Source organism: Bactrocera neohumeralis, chromosome 3 (genome assembly GCF_024586455.1).
Source record: "Bactrocera neohumeralis isolate Rockhampton chromosome 3, APGP_CSIRO_Bneo_wtdbg2-racon-allhic-juicebox.fasta_v2, whole genome shotgun sequence".
In the NCBI taxonomy this organism is placed as follows: domain Eukaryota; kingdom Metazoa; phylum Arthropoda; class Insecta; order Diptera; family Tephritidae; genus Bactrocera; species Bactrocera neohumeralis.
The window spans coordinates 11,265,894-11,291,222 of NC_065920.1; the positions used below are offsets into that span (position 1 = coordinate 11,265,894).

At 36.5% G+C, this 25,329-nt stretch overlaps 1 protein-coding gene across 3 annotated transcripts in view; it reads right to left on the minus strand.

Annotated features, from left to right (window-relative positions):
* The window catches only part of LOC126753830 (P protein), an 84,966-nt gene that overhangs the window by 21,510 nt on the left and 38,127 nt on the right, over positions 1-25,329 (minus strand). The window contains exon 1 of one of the 3 annotated variants that reach the window (XM_050465546.1): positions 3,390-4,360. The exons of the other annotated variants lie outside the window; for them this stretch is intronic. Coding sequence (XP_050321503.1) covers positions 3,390-3,436 — 47 coding nt within the window. The 5' untranslated portion in view covers positions 3,437-4,360. Of the gene's footprint in view, positions 1-3,389; positions 4,361-25,329 lie in introns of those variants that run through there. 3 annotated transcript variants of the gene reach the window in all.

Sequence of the window (25,329 nt, forward strand, 5' to 3'; positions counted from 1 at the left end):
CAAGTTCTAAATTAAGGTTTAGTTAACACACGTATTTTTTAAACTTTGCATGATCCTGTAAGGAGTTATCTTGCCAACGCGGGCGAAACTGTTTTCCGAGGGGTCACCGGAAATGGCGTCGCAATGACTGAGTTTAAAATATTTCTTTTTTTCAAAAATTTCAGTCTTTCTTTGTTATAGTGTATGTTTGTAACAATAAAAAATTGTATCAAATATTTCATTTTTTATGTGAGAAAAAGAATTGTTGAAAAAAGGAAAAAGGAAATTGTTCCCAAGGAAACCCATGTAACCCCTTAAGTTATTTAATTTTGAAGAACAGTCTTGCAATTGATATCAGTCAGATCTCTTTACTAACTCAGATTCCACAATTGTAGTCAAGTATTTTGGAAAAACTTTTGAGATTTTTAGCTGAAACAGCAATGCTAGACCTGGGGATACAAATTCAAACATGTTTCAGTAGAGTACACAACGAAGTACTCAAAAAACAAGAATCCTGAAAGCACTATATTAGCTTACGAGTTTTTAGTGAGGTGATAGTAATATCCAGGTGCTTAAATGAAAAGAAAAAGGTTAGGTTTCCTGGAAGTATTTGAAATTTAATAAAATCTTTCGGCAATAACTGAATAGTTGTTGACCTAGCGACCTTTATGTTATAGTAAAAATATAGTATAGTCTACGGCAATCGCCTGCACAATTAAACCCATTAAGACTTCGGGGAGATCTCATAGCATATTTATCGATTTTTACCTTAAATTATATATTATACTCGTATCTAGTTTGATTAGAAAACAAGATGAGCTTACGAGAACGCTTAACGAAAGAAAGCGAATAAATGAGCCACATGTCTAGAGCGAAAGTATTTAGGATCACCGGTATCCCTTATCAGGCCATTGACTGTATATACTTATGTACATATTATAGCAACTTTTGAATGCGGAATTCTCACAAACCCCACAATTATAACTAGAATCGTACAATATACAAGTATTTCACCATAGAATGAATATATCCTACTATCCGGTAAGTTATACCAGCTATTTGTTTGCTTTTCAATTTTCAGGCATGTGGGTGTACGTATAGCCTATGACTTCTGTCCCACCGTTGCCCTGATAAATGATTCCTGCGCTGATGACTCTATAGCTATTTTTGTGTTAACCAATACACACACATGTACATATGTATTACAAACAAACATATGTAATCATTATTTTTTTTAGCTGCCCATAGTTTGTCATTTTAAATTAACCTTGACTGATGTTTGCTTTATTAATTGAATCAAATTTCCTTTCATCCTCGCCAACACACACCGCGGCCAGACGCCCTTTCCGTGCTGCTTATTTTGCACTCATGTGTCATGCTTTCATTATTAATTTTGAACCAAGTGACAGTGAGCGTGTCAGAGTGTCATCCTTTGCCGCTTATGGCGTGTGCTGGAGAGCTGCCGAAACTCGTCTGTTCAAGGAGGTATGTCGCTGGGTAGAGTAGTAGAGGAATTTTGGGTTTTGGGCAGTTATAGGTATATATAATGTATATATTTTTTTAGGGTAAAGCTAATTCAGTTTTAGGTTATTCTTCTTCTTTACTAGATTAAATAGAATAGATTATTACAAAACTGTTATTATGCTAAAAATAAACATTAATTGATGTGACAATGGGCACGGCCAACCAAATTTTGTAAGTTTTTAAAGAGCACAGTTCCATATTGTGAGTGCTAGAAATGCCATGATTATTCAGATAATAGAAATAATATTATATAAAATTAAAAAATATACATTTTTTTGTGTGTTTATCTTAAATGAATTTACTTGGCATTAATACCCATAATAGCACAAATCCACATTCATCTATTTTTATCGTAAAAAACTGGAAAGATTTGCAAGCATTTTTAGACACGCAATTTAACAGCTCAAAAATCACGTGCCGAAAGGCATAATAGATTGAAATTAGAGCTGAAGCTTGCTGCAATTGAATCATAACAGAAATGCTAAGCTAAAGAAATATTAAGAATATGACAAAAGCAAAAAAATATAATGAAAAAAGAAACGCCGCGTTGCATTGTATAGAACACAACAACAAAAAAATAGAAAAAACAACACAAACAAAATAATAAAAAAAAACACAACAACAATAAGATATAACAAAAAACGCTACAACAATAAAATATAAAAAAAACAGAACAACAATAAAATATATAACAATACAGAACGGTAAAAAATAGTAAATAAAGCATAGGAAAAGCACAATAGACTTGAAATTTGAGGAAAGAAAAAACAAACGCGAAAAAATATTTAAACGTGACTTCCATTGTGTTTGGCAGCAAGTCAAGAGCGAAGCGCATAAGAGCGGTAGTATGGGGAAAATTTTGAAATTTTTTATATTTCAAAAATAAGTATGTAAGTGAAGTTTAACTGGGAATAGGTATTTAAGCAAGAAGCTATGATAACCCAACACAGATGCACTTTTTAATGCATAAAATGGTATAAAAAGATCTTTATCTCAATTTTGATAGGTCAGTTTGTACGGCAGCTATATCCTACAGTAACCCGATCTGAACAATTTCTTCGGAGAATATAGTGTTAAGTTTGGTAATACTTCATGCCGAATTTCGTGAAGATATCTTGTCAGATAAAAAATTTTTTCATATAAGAACTTGATTTTAATCGATCACTTTTTATGGCAGCTATATTATATAGATAGCCAATCTTAAAAATTTGTTCGGATATTTTAAGGCTCTTTTGGATAAAAGGTTGTGCCCAATTTCATGAGGATATCTCGTTAAGCAAAAATGTTTTCCATATAAGAACTTCATTTTGATCCTTCAGGTTGTATGGCAGCTGTATGCTATGGCGGTCCGATCAAAACAATTTCTTCGGAGATTATAGCTTTGTTTTGGATAATAATTCATCCCAAATTTCATGAAGATATCTTGTCAAATAAAAATGTTTCCCACACAAGCACTTTATACCGATCGTTCAGTTTGTATGACAGCTGTATGATATAGTGACCCGATATCGGCAATTCCGCCATATAAGCAGCTCTATTAGAGAAAAAGAAGGTGTGCAAAGTTTTACAGCGATATCACAAAAATTAAGCCACTAGCCCGACTATACGTAAACAAAGGGAAGGACAAACACTCAGACGGATTTTGAAATATTTAATAAAAAAAGTATTATTTTTACAATTTGTAACCACATAAACTGTCAATTACTCAGAAGAAATGTCGAAAGTCTTAAAAATACAGAATTTTAAAAAGTTATCTATTCTTAAACCTCACATAGAGCACACAGAATTTCGAAAATGAACCTATATAAAACCCATATGAAGCGCAGCTTTGTAGTAAAATTAATTAAATTAATAAAAATTTTATAACAATAAAATAAAAAACCTACTCATCGCTTAATCGTAGCTCGAAATTGTTGTTGTATTGTGTCGTCATCTTTAGTGGTTGTACCACGCGTATACGAAATCTCTGCTGCCAACGTTGAAACTTTTGTCAAAGCAATAGAGCAAGTCTCATGGTATGGTAGAGTTTTTTTTGAAAGTTTTATGTCGAAGAATTTTCACAAAATTGTTTGATATAAGTAAATTAATTCTCGAAAGTTAATAGTTTTGAAATTTTACGAAGTTTTCAGGAGTGACGTAAGTATTTTTGTATTTTTGCACTAAGAAAAAGCCAACGTTTTTTTACAACAATAATTTTTGCGAATATTTTTTGTTTATTTTTGGAACTCAGGTATTTTGATATTTTTTGTTTATGAATGTTCTAGAAAACACTTGTTGTTTTGTAAAATTATATTAAATTCTTTTTTTCCTCAATATTTAGCTGTTTACAACAATTTCTCTCAACAAAGCCGTAGACTTAAATTGCTCTCAAAATCTATTGTATTTTTTATGAATATTTTTTCTTGCTTTTCGCAGCTTTTCAGGACGATTTCTATGGAGATTTTCGCTTGCTATCGCGCCGCGCTTTCCACCGTCTCGTGCGCGTCTGGGTATTCGACTAAACTTCCAGCTGCAGCAACAACGTATTCACTGGCGCTTGACGAGCGCGCCCACAGCGCAAATTAAAAAAAAAAAAAAAATTGGCGCGACGTCAAATTGCTGAATTAGTTGAAACGTTGGCGGCACGTATTGGTATTTCATAAAATTATTGTGCCACTACGCCGCTGACATTCACACCCGCCCTTCGTAGTGCTTTTCAAATAACTAAAATAGTTTTACAGTTCATTTGATTCAGTTTTTGTTTTTTGCGCTATTAAAGTTTATTGTTGTTGTCAAAGTTTACTCCTTCGTTGTAATTTCAAGCGCGTCCACTATTCGCACGTAACTCTCACACTAACTGCTCCGGCCAAACTAACCGCCGAGCACTGAGATTTCCCGTATTTTGTATCCACATTTTTTCCATCACTTTGCGGGTTGCTGTTCTTCATTGTTTTCTTTTTTTTGTGTGGGGAGATTTATTTTCACTTAATTCGTGTTTTATTTAAATCTCTCTTTGGCATACGCGATCGTCGTTTATGCTTTTTTTAATTTGAGAGCGCATTTTTATCGCCTTTCTAGCGCGCTGCACAACAATTGGTCTACTCTTGCAGGCAGATCACTCAAATTGACGCTCACATGTGACAGCACACGAACGCTGAACGCAGTGCGGCGCTCAAGTGTCAGACAAAGCGTCAAAAAAAAGTCTGACAAAACGTCAAAGCGTCCGACAACACGCCAAACAAAATGTCAGCCAGCGCGACTGATAACGGGTGTGTGTGTTCGACGTCGTCTCCAATCGTCGCTGGTTGCATGCAACGCTCGGCTGATTCATCCATCATCTTAGCGAGTGATCGCGCAATCATATGCCCTATGCCGTATTTCAAGTTATACGACTGCGACTTTCGAATGCAACCCTCCAATTAACGGTCGCTTCTTAGCAGCCGCCAACCACCCACGCAACCGATCTCAGTTCGCGTTTAACTTTGCCATCATCAACGGCGCTCGCCGTCACACTTTCCTCAGACGTTCTCACTTCTCATCATTGAGTATGCACTTTGTTGTTGTTGCTGCGGTTGTCATCCTCAGGTTTTCGCTTTTATTACGTGTAATGATTCCTTTTCATTGCAATTTATGGCTGTCGCTGATTTGATATTCATTGGTTTTGTCGTGTTTTGCATGTTTGTTTGTTTGTTTGTCGCCTATGTTTACCGTTTATTTTTATTACTGTCATATTTTTATGCACTCTTCTTTATTATTTGTTATTGTGGTTGTTGTTATTGTTGTTGTGGCTTTGCACTCAGTGTCATATTAAGCTGCTGCTTCAATTACATGTGATTTGTCTTGTCGCCATTGTTGTTGGCGTTGTTGTTGTGTCTCTTTTTGGTCTCGTTGCTTCGGCAGCGATCTTGTCACCGCATAATCATCCTTCTATCCATCCATCCACTCATCGGGTAATCAGCACCTTCAAACATTGTTGCTTCTTCGTTTTTAATATGATTTATACCTTGTTGATTGTTGGTGTTGTTGCATTGTTCTCAGTTTTATATTTGAAAATTGCTGCTTCTTCTACTGTGTGCTGATCTTTGAACGAATTCATTAAAAGTTGTCGTTAAGGCTTTATGTAATGCTTTCATTGACTTGATTTGGTGTTGTTGGCGGTTTACTAAGAAAAGGGCTCAAGTCTAAAGTTCAAATGTATATTTTTGAGTGTAATTGGGAGATAAATATAAATGTAGCATATAAAATTTTTAAAGGACTTGCAGCTCGGAACCGTAGTACTATTTTAGGTTATAGTTTTTATAAAATAGGTCAGAGGAGATCTACTGAAGAACAATTGTACTTAAGCTTCCTCTATATTAGCAATTTGAAGTCTTGGTCAGAACTTCAAGAATACCGACACTGATCTAGTTTATGTAAAGACAGACTATTAGATTCCATGGAGACCTCTAAAGACATGAGGAATGCGTATTTCTTCCATCAACTTAAAGCAGTGGTTCGTAGAAGTAAAAATTATGTCCTAGTGGCTCATTAGTAGGGAACTAAGAACGAAATTACTTGTAGGAATTACAAAGCTGAGTAAAAGTGAACTTGGTAGAAAGAAGTCAGGAGGTGACAAGTGCTAACCATATTGCTTCTACAATCACATCCAAGGGAACTCACGGAATTTTTTTCCCAAGAGTGAAGTTGTGAGATGTGTCAATATGTTTCAACCAAAGTCAACACAACCTCAATTATTAATTAAAAAAGCTCGAGATATTCACCCATCCCTTCCTCGGGTTAACTTTGACGACTTTGACTAAGGACAATCGGAACAATTCTACACGTTGAACCTGTAGACATAACTAGTATGTGCTTAGCAGAAAAGACAGCAAAAGCAGCGATTAGACTTAGGGAAGCTAGGTAAAGGGTTTTTTCAAAACGACGCCACCAAAGTACACCAATAGGACAGCAAACGACGCCATCTTTTTCCCGCTCTTTTGACATTTCTCTTAAGTAAGGTTTGTCATTTCATCATGTAAAAATATATATACATCAACGAGTCGAAGTTATTAAAATTTATTACCGAAATTCGAACTCAGTGTCCTCAACTTTAAGAGCACTACGTTCAATTTGTGGTCGTCATAATCGTCCTTCAGTTCAACAATGAGCAAGTGGAAAAATTTGAGTCCCCAGTCATAGTACAAAATTTTCCCGCTATCAAAGCAGTGTTCAATTCGAGAATATTGTGACCCAAAGTCATTGTGGAGAATTTTGCGAAAAAAATCTTGGCCTACATCCTTACAAGATCAAATTGATTCATATCGGGCTGAATGGCGTCTTCAATAAGCAAAATATGCGTTATTGGTCAGACAGCAATCCACACGTACTCCATTTCATCCCGAAAAACTTACGGTTTGATATGGTTTATGGGCCAGCGGCGCCATTGGGCCGTACTTCTACCGTGATGGGCAAGACCGGCACGTTACTGTAAATGAGAATCGCTACCGCTCAATGATAACCGAATATTTTTGGCTCGAATGGGATAATATGGACTTGGACAATATGTGATTCCAACAGGACGGCGCCACAAGTAACACAGCGAATGTCTCAATCGATTTATTGAAAACCAACGACAATTAATGAACTTCTTACGAATATCGAACGTGAAATTGCGGCTGATTTATGCTTGAAAACTGTTGAAAATTGGGTTCAGAGTCTGGACTTCTGCAAGCGTGCCCGTGGTTTTTGTTTAAAAAAAAAACTTTTGTAGTGCTCTTAACCTGTTATGTAAGGGGCCCAATGAAATTCTCCAGTACTTCGATGAATTTGGAAACTAGTCAAGGAGAGCATGACCTCATTAGCAATAGCTTCAAGTTTCTTCTATATTAGACTTGAATGGGGGCTCGATCACAGCAGAATCGCCGGAAACTGAAAACCAATGAGCTTACTAGGAAGGGCATCCTTCTTACGTTCTGATGTTGAACCTTTGGACCACCAATGATCTCAGCAGGCGCTGGTCAACAACCAGTATTGGTGCGACTACGAAATCCTTCTCACTCAGAGTGAGCCGAAAGAGGTTCTGCGAATCACAATTGTTGGTGTTTTGACTGGACACTGTCCAATAGGTTTCTTTGCGGTACGGCTAAAAATTCTGTCGTACGCTCTTTGCCAAAGCTGAATGCAGTAAGGCGATATTGAATCATCTTGTCACTTTCTCCTCCTGTGCTGGGATTTTCCGAGACTGAGATTGAAATATCTCGGTAGACACACCTTTCGAGAATCTAGGGAGACTGGGATTGAATTTGTGGTAAGGCTCAAAAATCTTCGTCAATCTAAGATCTGGTAAGTCCACCTATGGCAGTTTAAGGGTAACACAAAGGACAAATATCTGTCCAACTGAAATCCATGGATTTTTGATCAATCCTACGCCCTAACCTAACTAACCTAACTTTATGCTTATTGCACTCCGCATGATCTCAGATGGTCAATTCAAAATTTATTATTAGTTATTTAAAACGAAAAAGAACAACAAAAATCATATTTCATTTAGAAATATTGTAATTTTTACAACTTTCAAAAAATCGCAGAAGCGACCACTTTTTTGCCGCGACTGTAATTTCGACAACAGTAATTGCACTCAGAAATTCATGAGTTAACGCTCATAAAACTCATCTTTAACACGCTAAAAATGATAAAAGCGCACAATTGCCACGTAAAAAGTCAAACTGGCACGCCACACTCAACGACTAAGCGCCACAATAACGTGAAAGTGTGCTTGAGTGGCAGCGACCGCAATAAAAAGCTGCGTTGCTGGCTACTCATTCTACCGTTGAATGATGGGAAGCGACATTTAACGGTAATTTTAAAATACAAATAAACAAAAATTTACGAGAAAAGCTTAAGCAATATTGCAACAAAAGCTTTAGCTGCGAAAAGCTCTAACTAGAAATAATAAAAGCTGAACTTGAAATAGTAATGTGGAGGCTTTGAGTAAACTCTGCATGTGTGTGTATGGACTCTGAGTATACTAAAGCGTTAATACAACGGTAATAAAGGGTCTTTGCGTATTTTGAAATATTTTCTATAATAATTTTCTTATTTATTTATTTAGCGTTCTACCAAAAAGTTACATACTTATATATTTGTATACACGCTCGTACATATTTAATTTGTCAATTTAATTTGATTAATATTTAATGCACGTGCAGTGAGGCGTACTTCGGATAAGACATTTTTCGGTCATTTTCAAATAAATCCACAGGAAATACCCAACAACACAGCAAGTGGGTGATTATCTTGTGATTGTTGTTGTATTGTAAAAGGGACCTATTTTTTTAGTTTTTGTGTAGATGAGTTGAGTGTCCTTGAACAGTTCTTATGCCATCGATGAGCTAGTAAAGTGACAGAAATGCGAAAAAATCTCGACATTTAGAAGAGCACTTGTAATCCAATTGATTACATATCTGTCACTTATTTACTAAAGCAGCTTAGGGACAACGCTAAATGTGGCAGATACTGGAGAGAATTTTAGATGAAAGTGTGTGCCAACTAAATTAGAAATATAAGAACAAGTTGCTGATATTTGAAATGGTAAAGTGGTGAACTATCAGCAGAGATACTGATATGAAACGTACTATTTTCAAAGTCTTACAGTATAAACTCCAAATTTTTGTTGAAAGAAAACTATAATATCGTCACCTAAAATGTGAAACAATGTATAATCAAAATCGAAATTCTGTTTTTTTATTGCTTACGATTCACTACATCATGTTACATATATGTAGCATAAAATTTTCAGCTCCACTTTCTGATATAACCAATATATTGGTTAGCCGAAAAATTCTTTTCGTGTTTTGTCAATAAACGTCGTTGGAGTGGTATATTTCCAGTGATACCAATCACACTGTGTCATACCATATAGTGTTGGAAAGGTGAGTAAGCTTCATTTAAACAAAAAAGAAAATTAAATTTAGGAAAGTTGAAAAAAGTTACAGCTGTTCAAAAATGAGTGAAAATAATGAAAAAATTCGCTATATTTTTCAACTTTTGTAGCAAAAAGGGAAGAATGCCACGCAAGCCACCAATGAAATTTGTGCAGTTTACGGAGGTGTTGCTTTATCAGTTCGTGTAGCCCGTTTCCCGCTCGCTTGAGTTCTGGAAATTTCGATATGAAAGATGCAACTCGCTCTAGTCGACCTATCGTTGAAAAAGTCGATGAAATTATAGAAAAGATTGACCAGGACCATCACATAAGCAGCCATGACATCGCAAAGGAACTTAACATTCATCATCAAACGGTTTTGAACCATTTCAAAAAGGCTGGCTACAAAAAAAGCTCAATGTTTGGATACCACTTATGTAAATTTTCTATGAAAATTTTAATGGACCCAATTAACATCTGCGTTTCTTTGCTGAAACGAAATGAAATCGAACCATTTCTGGAGCAAATAGTAACAAGAGAAGAAAAGTGAATCAAATACGAAAATAATGTGCGAAAAAGATCATGATCCAAGCGTGGTGAAGGTAAACAAATGGTCGCAAAGCCAGGATTGACGCCTCGAAAGGTAATGCTGAGTGTTTGGTGGGATAGGAAAGGCATCATCCACTATGAGCTACTTCAGCCTGGTCCAACGATTGATTCTACATTTTACTGTCAATAACTGATGAGATTGAAGCAAGCAATTAAAAAAAAACCGCCCAAAACTGATCAACAGAAAGGACTTCGTCTTCCATCAGGACAACGCTAGTCCACACACATCTTTGATGACTCGGCAAAAACTGGAAGCGCTTGGCTGGGAAATTTTGATGCATCCGCCGTATAGCCCTGACCTTTCACTATCGGACTGCCATTTCTTTCGTTCAATGCAGAAGTCCCTTAATAGAATAAATTTGCCTTCAAGGGAAGCCTATAAAAATTACTTGTCACAGTTTTCCGCCGAGAAACCAGAAAAGTTTTACACTGATGGAATAATGTCTCTAGTTGAAAAATTGTGAAAAGTATTCGACCAAAATGGTATATATTTGGTTCATTTAAGTTCATTATAAATATAAAAAATAAGTTGAAGTTTGTTTAGAAATACGAATGGACTATTTCGACTACCCAATATAAGATTTAAAGTGCTTAAAAATCTCGCTCATAGAATATCTATAGTAGTCTTAGGCGGCTTAAATATGCCTTAAAGGTGTATTAAGTACTAACATAGATCAGTGTGGTCATTATCAATTCTTTTTGAAACAGTTTGAGCGCAAATATCGCCTATTCTTTGTGTGGCTTTTGTAAGAAAAACTTCAGTTACTCGGGAACTTATTTCAATACACTGATGAGTTTACTCCTCCACCAGAATTAATATTTAAGTTTGCCACGATGTGATCAGCGTGCTGATAAAACGCGAACTAGTCTCTCAGTTTTTGAGACATCAATCTGCTGTTCATTTGACGGAACCGTTGATATTGGATTATAGCATGTAGTGATCGATCAAACTCAAGTCCCAGTATGGACATAGTACCTTTACGAAATTTTACTCAAATTATTGCTCAAGGCAACGTTGAAATCTGAGAAAAAATTATTTAGATCTTACTGATACAGCATAAGCTGCCAATCAAACCAACCGATCAAAACCAAAATATAAATTTCTTTCTACCCTTTTATGCTATAAAAATACTCAAGTGAAGGGTATTATAGCTTCAGTGCAGCTGAAGATAACGTGTTTCTTGTCTTATTTGCTCTCCTCGTGCAATATTTTCCACGGTGACATGAATCAGCTGAGTTAAGAAACCTTTCTCTTGTTTCCGTTGAAATTCTTGTTATTCCGAGTCACATAACGCTCAAAAAAAGTATAAACGATCAAACCTGACTAAAAATTACAAAACTTTCCGAGCTTAAGGTATTGAATTAATGATTATTGTAAATCCAATTGTTTCGTTGTGCCACTGCATTAGATACGTACGTAAGATTATTTAAGAATTAATTACTTGTTCGGGGATTTTAAAGTTTATAGGAATGTTTATGACGTTAGTCTGTTCTTTTATGATCGCGCACGTGTATTTTACAAAAGAGAGTGTAGCCGCAGTTGAGTTGTAAAAATTCGCAAAAAGCATTGAAAATATTTATAGTATGTACCTATATATCTACAAAATGACAAATGATTTGTTTGCAAATATAATTGAATATTCAATTAATCACTGACGTGCTCGAGCATTGCAAAATCGCCCACAGTCGTTGAGAATAAAGGAAAATTCTTCGTGACCGGTCTTAAAGCTGCACCCATAAAAGTTGTTTAGTACTTTTATAACAAAAAAATGGTTTTAAGTGTTCATAAAAGTTACGCTATTATGCTAATGCTAAATAGTTAATAATTGTATAATATTTATTACTTTTCTACTTCATTTGTTTAGGCAAATATGATTATATTTTCACAAAAGTAATTTGAGCAGTTTACTTTAGACCTAAACAAAGAAACAGTTACTTGAGACAATTGTTGGAAAATTAATAAAAAAATACTAGTTGTTCCAAAGAAGCAATGCCTTTACTAATTTTAAGCAAGCGTTGCTTAGAATTAATTATAGTTTTGAAGTTGTTCATTATTGTTATGTTAAAATTATTTTTGAATAGTTAGTGAGTCACAACAACAAAGCGGCTGGGGCGAAAAACTGATAAGGAGCATCAGCTTCTTTGTAGAATATGGTCGAAGTAAAGCATGTCCGATGATTGGAATTTAAATATGCTTTGCCTAATCAACAAAAAAGGAAGAGGGGTCTATCTGCGCCAACTACCGTGGGATAAGCCTTCTCAACATTGCAAATAAGGTTCTATCGAACTGAAGTCCACCGTCAATAAACTGATTTGCTTTAGGCCTGGCAAATCAACAACTGACCAGATATTCACCAGGCGCCAAATCTTGGAAAATACCCGTGAAATGAGGATCGACACACTACCTCTTCATCGATTTTAAAACTGCTTTTGACAGCGCGAAAAGGAGCCACTAAGTTCGAATTTGGTATCGCCGCAAAACTAATACGCCTGTGTAAGCTGACGTTGAACAATACAAAAAGCTCTGTAAATATCAGGAAGGGCCTCTCCGAGCTGTTCGATACCAAATAACGTTTCAGACAAGGTGAGTCCCTAACGTGCGACTTCTTCAATCTACTACTGGAGAAACTAATTCGAGCTGCAGAACTAAATAGAGAAGGTACCATATTTTTGACATAGACACATTCAGCCCCAGCCAACATGGGTCAAGCCAAGATATTATAATTAATGAGAAATTAAATAAAAATATGGTGGATGATACTAACAAAAAAGTTCAGTTTTAAACCCCTGGAACAGACCGGCTTGCTGGGTATGACTGTAAGGCTCTGGAATTATCTCGAGATCCAACCAATACACATACAAGTTAGGCATGAAGTAATGCATATGGCTAGCCGACCCATGATTGTATGTCATTGGAGCCAGGCAAGTTGTCACTACGGGCATCACAACCAACCTTTTTAATGAAGTTGGGCTAAGCTGCGACCGAATAAAGGGGACCCAGGAGAAATTAAATAAATAGTTTTAATTCCATAGTAGAGAAGATTGGAGCAATGGTACAGTGATCGATAGTTCCAACGGCGTAATCTACATATTCACTGGCGGATCAAAGAGTGGAACATGCTTCTTCTGAGTATAGCCACACGACAATTGAGGCTATCCGTAGCGCCAATATTAAGTCTCATTGCGTTAGATTATGTATACAGGCAATAACTAGACTTTCGGTAGGTAACTTGGTTCATATCATCTGGGATATGAAAGGAAATGGAAAAATAGAGTTTTCCCGCGCGGGAGCAGCTGAGAACACAATTTCCGTGAGCTGTCCCAGAGCTTTCAGCTCCTTCAAGGGTTTCTTGAAGCAATGGACTCTAGAGGACCATCTCAGGTCTTGCAACAAAAGCAAGACAGGGCTTACCACAAAGTTACTTTGGGAAAGTATTGATGGTGAAAGGCCAAAAAGCTGCTACTGGTCAGCAAAAGGCAAAGTGACATTGTTAAAGTTCTCACAGGGCATCTGCCGTTAAGATCGCACATTTAGAAAACGGTAAAAGTGGATTTGGCAGAATGTAGAGCATACGTGGAGGATGGTTAGACGCTGGAACATAATCTATGCGAATGCCCAGTCTTCGGCCGGTTGAGACAGTACTTAATTCACGGCTCACAATGCTCCAACTTAAGAGACATCGAGTAGCTGGGGCGGAAAAGTATCAGGCTTTTACCGAATCCACTGAGTTGTAGAATAGGGCTGAAATTGGTTACCAACCGGCAGCATAATGGGCATATGTAGTAAATTCACCTTGGCGTCCAAGAGCTTAGCTCACGAGCAACAAGTGACTCATTAGTCTCCCATCGATAGTTGAAGATTACAAAAGCAATCTCTCCTTTGGATATATCTGTCTCCCACCTGGCCTAAAAGCACGTTCAACGAGTTCGCGGCAAACCCAATTATAACCGTCGAGTCCTAATACAAAAACACAACCGTTAAAACAAAATGATATGCAAAAAAATTCCATTTCATTCACTACAATAAAGGTTTATTGTTTTTTAAGTACAAATTGTTTAGAACACACATATTCACACACACACACAAGCAAATGAAGGGCGAGAATAGCAATCGATGGAATGGTGTAACCACCTAAGGCTATTGCAACAGCATTAATAGTGCAAACAACTAAATAAGACATCAACGGCGGGCACAACAACAACAACAGCATTGGCAGTAGCGATAATAACAATAACAAATATGACAACAACAAGGACAACATGATCAACAACAATAAAATACGCCATCAACTGTCATATCAAGTTCATAAACTAATAAACCAGCAGCGTTATGAAAGCAAACCGAACGCCACAAGCAACAACAACTACAGCATGGCAGCGTGTGTGTGTGAAATGAATTGCGCGCCAACAACAAATTAATAGACGCAAATAGAAGACAATAATGACAATTACACTAATGAAATCAACTCAAATGCAACGCTTGCAACTTAAGCACAACAACAAACAAACCCTCTGTATGTATGTAGGTATGTATGTAAGTGGCAGGAAGGAATTACAAAAACTATGAAGAAAGAAATAAATGATCTGAACAATTTCTTCGGAGATTACATTGTTGCCTTAGAAAATAATCTATACCAAATTTGGTGAAGATACATTGTCAAATGTGAGAGTTTTCCATACAAGAACTTGATTCCGATCGTTCAGTTTGTATGGTAGCGATATGTTATAGTGGTCCGATATCGAGTTCCGAAAATGGAAAAACAACAAAAACAAGTTGTTGTAAGATACAGACAGACGGACAGATGGACAGACATACGGACATATGACTCGTCATAACATAGGGTCTCCGCTGACATTTGGAAGCGCCAGCAAAAGTTGTTGTAAGAGCATTTTCATCAACGAATGGCGGCATTTGTTGTTGTTGTTGTTGTTGTTGTGTAAACAAACACCTTCACACTTGCACATGTGCGTATACTGGAAACATACAATTTACTTACTCGTAAATGTTTAAACAAGCAATATGAGCTTTAGTGCCCATTTCCCTTCCGCTTTTCTTTGCCTTCCCCTTTTTACTTATACCTCACACAAGCTCACACACACACTCATTTTCATACCTCGCACACTTTTCACCGTCCATCTTGTTGTAATTGCCTGCCTACCCTTTCACTATCAAAGCGACGCAGCGTTGCAGCAGCAAAGTTGGCAACGGCCATTGTTCTGCTTTGTTGCAAATCGCTCGCACGTTGCATGTTGCACATTGACAAGCGCAACAATTTATTTTCGCTTCGTCGCGTTCAAACTGTCATTTATGTTGACAACCGTAACACGAGCTGTGGCGTGTTGGGGTGTGTCGCTGGTGAGTGCGGTTGTCACGAGTCGCAACAATAACAACAAGAACGGCTGAGCTGATAGCAGAACCCGTACTGATGGGTGGCACTCAAGCTCTTTTTTATTAGACTATATTTGAACATACATATAGATATAAATGTATAGGTATGCATACATACATATGTATGAGGTTTACAACTGAGCCGGAAAATTCGTCAATATTGATGGACGAAGTGAAGTGACAAGCTCTGGAAGGTGTGGCAATGAAAATTGCTCATAACAGCGTTTGCGATGTGATTTCATTCGAGGTAAGCATTGATGCCCAGCCATTCAAATCGCTGTAGTCGGTGGAGTTTAATGTCAATGGCGGCGAAGAACTGACAAAAAGCATGCATCAGTCGAATATGGTCAGACGAAAGCATGCCCGACGATAGGAACTTAAGTGTGCTCTGCCCAATCTGCGCCAACTAGCGTGGAATAAGTCTCCTCAACATCGCATTTAAGGCTCTATCGAGCGTACTGTGTGAAACATTAATGCCTACCGTTGAAAAACTGATCGAACCTTATAAGTGTAGCTTCAGGCCAAGAAAATCAACAACTGCCCGATATTCAGCATACGCCAAATCTTGGAAAAGACCTGTAAAAAGCTGGGTAAACTGACGTTCAGCAAAACCAAAAGTTCCGTCAGAATTCGGAAGGCTCTTTCCGAGTCGTTCAAAACCAAACGAGGTTTCAGGCAAGGCGACTTCCTATCGTGCAACTTCATCAATCTTCAAGTGGATCTGGCAGTGAAAGAGGGTAAGACGAAATATTTCCTGCCATCAAACAAACAGTCGTCGCACTCGCGACCTGGCTCCCATGTCACTTTCGGAAATCATAACTTTGCACTCGTAGATAATTTCGTCTATTTTGGAAACCTCGAAATCCAACGCTGAATAACTCTTGCCAACAGGTGCTATTTCGGACTGAGTAGCCAATTGAGAAGTAAAGTCCTCTCTCGACGAACAAAGACCAAACTCTATAAGTCACTCATTATTCCCGTCCTGCTATATGGTGCAGAGGCATGAACGATGACAACATCTAATGAGTCGGCGTTACGAGTTTTCGACAGAAAGGATCTGCGGAAGACTTTTGGTCCTTTGCGTATTGGTATTAAGAGACAACGGCTACGTTGGCTAGGTCATGTTGTCCGAATGGATGAAAACACTCCAGCTCTGATAATATTCGACGCAGTACCCGCTGAAGAAAGCAGGTGAAGAGGAATGACTGCACTACGTTGGCGCCAAAAAATTAAAAAGAAGAACCACAGCCGCGTTGTTGTAAACTCGGCCATAACCGAGTAAGCGATGTCTACGCCAATCAAGAAGAAGAATATCAGCAGTTTTGATGCACTTTGGCTTAAAAACGACTCAAAAATGGAGTAGAAGTAAATGTGAAAAGAGTTTAGAACTTCTATGAACACTTAAACCTCTTCAAGGAAAACTTTTCTGAGTAAAGCTTTCATAGACAAACCTTCGTAACGTTTTAAACACTTATTCATATAAAACTTAAACTGGTTTTAATAGAGAACGCAGAGCAAAATAACAAAATCAAGTAAAACTTTCAAGAAAAAACTTTCACTAGTAAAGCTGCCTAATTTATTTAACTGTTTTATATGCGAAGCTAAAACTGATTTAAAAAAATTAAAAAAAAATCGTTAGAAAAAAGAAGACACCGATCATTCGAGCGTGAAAACATTTAAACCTCAACGATTTTGAACCACATTATATAAACCGATCTCTTGCCGAAGAAAAGAGATTTCACCGGCAAAGCACAAAGAACAAAACTAAAGAGATCTTGTGCTTCTAAACAAGATATTGTAAGAAAATGTTTGAAAAACTAACAAAACAAACAAGATATTTTGCAATAAGCTTCTTAATGAATAATGCCAGTGAAATTTTCGATGAATTTTCTCTCTTGAATTTATCGAAAATTTCAATCTTCTCCCAATACCCCTTTTGATATCAAACTAAACTTCTCAGCTGCTTAAAGCTGCATAAACCTCAAGAACATTGAAAAATCTTGTACACTTCAATATTAATAATTCACAGAAACCACAATAACCTACGCACAATTCGACGAAAATAATTCATATAAAAGTTATGTGTTCAGTATAATTACATATGCGCGTTAGGGTGGCACTTAAATGTATTCGAAAGAAAATGTTACATCTTCTTACAAATAAATTTTGGCTCCAAATCGGCTTAGCTTTCACTCAAATCGCTTACTTTTAACATACACATTTAATTTTTATAATATAAGGACCACCTTAATATACATATATATATATATATATATATACTTGTATATATAATGCAAGTTTGTAAGTATGCGCATAGCAGAATATGCTTTAAGTGCGTGGTAAATGTCTGAAAGCCTTTTGAGTACCAAGGGTACATATTTAATAATAAGAAGGAGAATTTTCATAGATTTTCACGAATGTGCATAGATATGTACCCTGTAGGAAAAATAAATGCCAAATTACGTAAATGATAATTGGAAATTTCAACGGATCATTTATATGAATATTGATAAAAATAGGGTATTTTACAGAGAAAGTCTCTGCAAAAACTTTTGAGTTATATCAAATGAGTCTATCTCGTAGCGACTCAAACCGGAAGTATGGGGCTGACAGATCGAGAAGACTGCAAGAAATGTCTAGAGCACGGCACCGGGAAACAATGGAGCATCTCTTGTGCACTTGTCCCGGACAAGACTAGTCTGTAGTGAGGCCACAGAGTCTGTTAAAATTCGCGTCCTAAAGGATGACTATTTCTCTTGGACCTAGGAACTGAACTCCAACCGGTAACGCCAAGAACCAAAACTGGTCTATGCGTGGCTTATTGGCAAACCAGATTTACCTAGCCTAACCTATGTATATATATATTTTTTTCCCGTAATTCCTAGGTGGAACTTAGGGTCTATACCAAATCAATAATTTCTCCTAATACGATGATCAAAAACTAAAATGAATTTATTCTTCGAAATCAATTTCAACGCCATCAAAGTAATTCCCCTCTCCGATAAAACGCACTTTTGCCAACGCTTTCAATTTCAGTCCTGTAATTTGTCGGAATCTTTTTTCCGATGTAGCCTTCAAGACCTTCTTCGAATCGGTTGTTATCTTCACAATTGTGTCAAAACGGCACCCCAGCATTAGTCTTTTGAGTTTTCTATTCAGCCAGAAGTCGTAAGCAGCCAAATCAGGCGAATATGACGGTTGCGTAAAGATATAAGTCGAGTTTTTCCCACAAAAGAAAACCAATGGAGTATGGTACTCGTACGGTGCATTATCGTAATGAAGGCACCGGTCGAAACTTGAGACGTTCAAGTACCATAATCGAGATCTCTAATTGTCAATTGATGATTTTCGAGCACCCAATCTTTGATTTTTTGGACAAAGCCCTCGTCGGCAGATATTGATGGTCGTCTAGAACGTCCTTAACGCGCACTCGGCTCGCTTTGAACTCACTGTACCACTTATAAATGTTTTTTCTTGTGCCATATGATACATACATCAATAAGTGTCTTCGTTAATTTTCCTACAGTGCACTAAAAATTACTTAGCGGGCACTTTCAAAGTTTTGTAAATGCTGTCATGTCCTCAAATGTTTACTTATATTAAAACTCATTTACTTTTGTGTATGTTTTTTTGTAAAATTTTATATGATTTTGTAAAATCTGACAAGCTTCATGCTTACTTGTCAGCCTACCACAAGCTTGTGGCAAGTTCTGGTGGCTGTGAAAGCGAAATTAAAGCCGCAAGCGTTAGCGAAAACTGTTGCTAAAACTTTAGACATTGATTTTGGACATACACATTTACATGCATATGTGTGTAGATGTGAAATGGCGTTTTTTTAATTTTTAGTGGCAAGTAGTACTTCCCTAAGACCAGCTGATAATTTGGCATATATGAATGAATAATAATAGAAATTTGATCCACATATAAGGTAGGAAAAACATATATCTAGGTCGAAGTAAACTAAGTACAACATTAAAGCTCTCAGCAAGCTTGAGCTGTTAGTATGCACCTAACCTATATTTGTTATGAGCAATTTAAGCTGACTCCATACCTTCGTCTCCACAACATTCGTCCTTACACACACATACATAATTTGCGGCGAGGTGCTCCCTGCGGCACTTGCACGTGCAAGCTTACACACAAGCGTACATATCTGTATAAGAATGTCCCAACGTGACACTCCTTAGACGTTCGCTTAGCATGTGTGCATATGAATATATGCATGACCTAGTCACTTAGTTATGCAGATGGCGGGTCAAAAAGGTCAAGCCGGCAGTGAACTTTTTAGCCTAGCAACCAATTTATCCGCTTATTGGGGTTACGCTTTACTTTGTTGGTGTAGCAAATGCATGCAAAAAGTAACGTTATGAGTGCGCGAGTGAAGCAAATATGAATTTTTACGAGACTTTGTCGGCGAACGTAATGGACGGGATGCCATGAAAATGAATAGCAAAGTGGAATAGCAAAGTTATAAATAAAGATGAAATGCTAGACGGTTAATATTTTATAAATGGATTATAACTTTTATAACTGGAGAGAACAGCAGGGAGAAGTTATTTTCGGACGATGGATTTTGCTTAAAACTTTTTGAGTTAATTAATTAGAAAGAAAATATGAATAAAAAATAATGGAATTCAAAACTTAATATGCTGAGTGGAGGAAAAAAAATAAAATCAAGGTCACTTCGCAGTGCAAACAATTCATATTTACAGAAATATGTATATCTCAAAAGTCAGAATTTATGATCAGAAACTGTTTGAGCGAAAAGATAATAACAAAAAACAAGAAAGGAAGAACTAAGTTCTGGTGTAACCGAACATTTTATGGTCTTGCAACATTCAAGAATCAAAGTCAGGGAAATTCCTTCAGATGTTGGCAAACTTTATATTCAAATATGGGAGTTGAGGGTAGTATCGACCCGATTTGATCTATTTTGGGTTTCATTAAGGTACCTCATATACTATTAACAATCTCTATGAAGCCGGACGTTCGAAAATCCTGATATTATATAGGGGCTAGATCAAGTTTTCACCCGATTTTATCCATTTTAGACACAGAGATACGCAGTTATTTATAAAACACGCTCTCTCAGTTTCATTGAGAAACTTCACTTGTTGGCGAATATATGCGGTATAAAGTCACCTCGAAGTTCGAAAATCGTTGTATTAGGTATATGAAAGCTAAGGAAGTATAGACACGATTCAATCCGTTTGTAACACACAGACATACAATTATCAGAAAAGGTTTCTGTCTGAATTTCAATTGTATTTCTCACACATTGACCGATATTTTCGGTAAAAAGTTAGCTATAGGTACTGGGGTCGACTTATTCGGTACCTAGGGGCTTGAACAGTTTTGGACAATAAGATTTGGATATTTTTCGGTCATAAGGCACTATTCCGAAAAATTTTCATCTAGCTATTTGGTGCTTAATTTATACTCTAGAATGTGAAAGAATCAGATGGAATTTAAAATTGCGTTATATAGAAAGTAGGCATGGTTATAATCCGATTTCCGCCATTTTCACACTATGAGTTACGTATATTAGGAGGATATTACATATCAAATTTTGTTGAAATTGTTAGAGCAGGTCCCGAGTTCAGTTGGGTGGTGCCGCGCCTATCATTCATTTTTTATCCCGGCTTCCTACAAAGCACTCTTATATCATCTCGGGGATAAAATTTTATGTCTCTGGTGTATTTAGTTAATATTTTTCACACTTTTATGAGTTTAAAAAAACCGTTATATGGAGAGCAAGCGGGGTTCACATTCGGTATCACCTATTTTCACACTGTCGATAGTGGTTTGGAATATTTGTACATTAAACCTATTATGGGGCGTGGTCATGCTCACTTCTTCAAAATGTTTAGCCCATATGTGCTACTTCGAACCCATATATCTTACTCGATTATTTTTAGGCGATACAAACAACCGTTAGGTAAACAAAACTATTATACTCTGTAGCAACATGTTGCAAGAGTATAATTACATATATTCAATCAAAAAGAAGGAGAAATGTGGAAAAAATTCCAATAAATGCCAATTCTGTGATACCGGAATTGACCCAGAATTTATTCGGCCAAGGTGTGTTACTTCGACGTTCTAAAGCTGTTTGGATCGGTAAGTATTAAGTGGTATGTAAGGCGCTAAGGCACACAAATATCACCACGCTTGCAGCAACAACAAATCAAATTTAGAAATAAAATATCCTCCCGAAAAACAACAACAATTTCACGCACCCCTTTTAGTATGCATATCACGCAAATAATTAAATGAAGATTTATTTCATGCGAAAACGTGTGCTCCAAAAACAAACAAAAACAAATTGTCATTTTAGCGCAAATAATCATCAAGGTTATTCAAGGACATTGTCTTAATTACCAGCAAGCACGGCATCAAAGAGGAACTGCTTAAAGAAACGCTGAAACACAAAGTCATTTTATGACCTTGACTGACTTCAACACCAGCTGACACACACGTAAAAATATGCTACGAAAATTGAAACAACAAAAATCTGGTCACATTTGCATAAACGCGAAAAGAGAGCGCTTTAAGTAATCAGCAGCAGTAGCCAACCAATTTTAACGCGCTTCAAATCAATATCTTGGCAAAAAACTATCACTTCATATCTAGTAATTAAGGCAGTCATTTTCCGATTCATCACTTGCTGCCAGATGCCTTACATAATTACATGGTTATATGCATAAGCAAGTGCGTCTTTGTGTTTTTGACTGCAATAATCATTACTAATTGGACATCACTCATACGCCATGTCAGCTCCATAAATACGTTTCTGTTATAAACAATAAATGCGTGTATGTGTGTATGTGTGCACTAGACACACCCCAACCTAAGTGTCGGTAGCTGTATTAAAAGAGCTAATTTAATTGCAATTACAACAATTGCTGACTTAATTAGGTGCGCACACATGCACATAACAGTTAATTTAGTAACTGATTTACATACTATGCGCATATACAGAAGAAAACACATATATAGATTTCTTATATGTGACTGAAAATAGCAAGAAAATTAGGTCGACACGCGCTCGGAAATTGAGCAAAACTTAGTCCTTGAGTCAAGTGTCAAGCATATGTTTGTTGCTTCAATGAATGAGTGGATTTAATGGAAGATTTGTTGAAGGGTGAGTGAAGCGGAGTAATGGTGGGAATACTAGTGTTTAGCGTGATATTCCAAAATGCTGTCAAAATGAAGTTAATTAACTAAATTATTGAAATTATACTTTGAGCTCGTCAAATTTCTTCGCGCAATTACTTTTTGTATTACTTAAAAATTTATCGATTAGATCAATAGATTGGGAAGTAAAATAAAATTAACTAAAAAAATTCTACGAAAAGATGCTCACAAATCATTGCTTACAATCAGGCGCATTTTACATGAAATCTTATCCGAGACACATTCCTTTTTCAGCGGCACTAAAAATTAAAAGCTAACTTCAAGATAAAAGAAAAAGAGTATTTATAAGATAAAACCCGATTTAAGCAATGGCACATTCCTGCAGAATGGGGCTGATAGATCGAAGACTGTACGGAATGTCGCGAGCAAGGCACCTGAGAAACAATGAAACATATTTCGAGCGCAGAACAAGTGCAGCGAAAAAATTGCGGGCCTCAGGCATGAGACACTGCATGAGGTATCATTAAAGAGGCCGCAGATTCTCATATTCTAAGTAGCGGTAGTTCATTTGGATTAATTACGGACAAAAACTGGTTTATACGGTGGTCTTTAGACGATCAGAATAAGCTAACCTAACCTTATCTATTTTTAAAAGTATTGAAATACATGAAATTTTATTATTTTTCCAAAATTATGTCATATAGCTACCTATTACCAGCAAGCAACAAAGAAATACGATTTTTCTAAAAATAGCAAAATCCTTGCCGAGTCAGCAGACCAAGTGCAAGAAGCCGACAGACATTATATATTTTCACACCAGAAAGTGATAAGTGCACTTATATATATGTATATATATCTATTAATATAAAGCAGATGTTGAGTGCGTGGCACTAAAAATAGCTTTCACCATGAAATAAGCATATAGACATACAGACAAATAACCACATATAAACATTGCACATAAATAAAGTCTGTAATGTCTTCATAAGTAGAAAGCAAAGAATGCAAGTCGGAAAAATATGACCAAGCATAAACTAAAAGAGTAGTGCACAACACCAAGACAATATTATAAGACCAAAGCATCGTTTATAAAAAACAAGTCGGCGAAAGCGTCTGCAAAAACTTAAATTGCTCCGTAAATGCGAGGAAGTTCAAAGTTAATCGCCATGCAATGGCAAGTAAATGCCTACATGACCTTGCATATTACTGGCGCATATATCAAATATTTTATTACATTCATTACCCGTATGTCTACATTTAGTTGATGGCTTCTTACATGCCTCACACATTGAATCTATTATAGAAGAGGAAATTACATGTTACGCATACGCCATGGAGTACGGAAGTGCGTGGGCCGTGCGCTGATTATTTATGTCAACGCATCAAGTTCAGGCGGTAAAATAAAGGTACTTAATTTCTTGCTATAGCCTACACGCACATTTAGAGTGATGGTTGAGGTAATGAATGTCAATTATTGTTGGTTTTTTTTTTTGCTTGATGATCTTTCAAGGAAATTGAGTGTTTTGGAAGTGCCTTCTGCAAACTTTTTTTTGTTTGTGAAGGGTATTCTATCATCGGTGCCTTCGGTTATTTAACGTTATTACTTATTTTTAATAATTTTTAGTTATTAAGAGTATTTAAAGAAGACACAAATTCAGTCTTTAGCTTAAACTAAGTGCTTCCAATGGCTTCTTTATATGATAAATACTCAAATACATCCTTCTTAGCAGAATTTTCCACAAAACCGTTGTTGTTGTACGCTACTTCAACTAGAACTCAGCCGTTATTTATAAGCCGCCGGCACATACAAATACACAAGCAAACTATTTCGGAAGCAAGTTACGAAAATAAATAACCTTTGCTGCACGAATTAATGACGCGTGTATAGTTTAAATAATTTAAATTCATCATGCGTACGGATGGAAAATATAAGCAAAGGAATAAATTGTGTGATTTATATATAGTATACAATATATGTATAAATACATATGACGGAGCAGATGTGATCGACGGTCATGCGAGGCAGGGTCAACTACAAACACAAGCTTAAGGAAAAAATAAGTATAAATCACAATACCAAAATGGAAGACATAAAAAAAACAAGAGGAATAGAAACGAGAAAAATGTATATCTATAAATATAAAAAACAGACAAGAAAAACCGTTAACTTTAGTTTTGTAGAAGCTATGTATAATACCCTTCACAATACAAAAGATTATTTAGAACTTGATTTTTATCGTTTAGTTTCTATGACAGCTATATGCTATAGTGTTTCGATCCGAACAATTTCTTCAGAGATTGCAGCATTGCCTTAGAGAATAACACCTGCCTAATTTAGTGGAGATCTCTCGTCAAAAGAAAAAGTTTTCCATACGAACACTTAATTCCGACCGTTCAGTTTGTATGGCAGCTATATGCTATAGTGATCCGATCCGAACAAATTCTTCAGAAATTTTATTATTGCCTTAAAAAATAATTCATGCCAAATTTCGTGAAAATATCTCGCCAAATAAAAAAGTTTTCCATACAAACACTTAATTTCGACCGTTCAGTTTGTATGGCAGCTATATGCTATAGTGGTCCGATATCAGCGGTTCCAACAACTGTGCAGCCTCTTGGAGAGAAAAGTACTTGCGCTTAATTTCAGAACGATATCTCAAAAACTGAGCAACTAGTTGGCGTATATGCAGGCAGACCGACAAGTTTAAATGGATTTAGCTCGTCACGCTGATCATTTATATATTTATAGGGTCCCTGCTGTTTCATTTTGGGTATTAAAAACTTAAATAGCCCCTTCAGTGTATAATAAAAA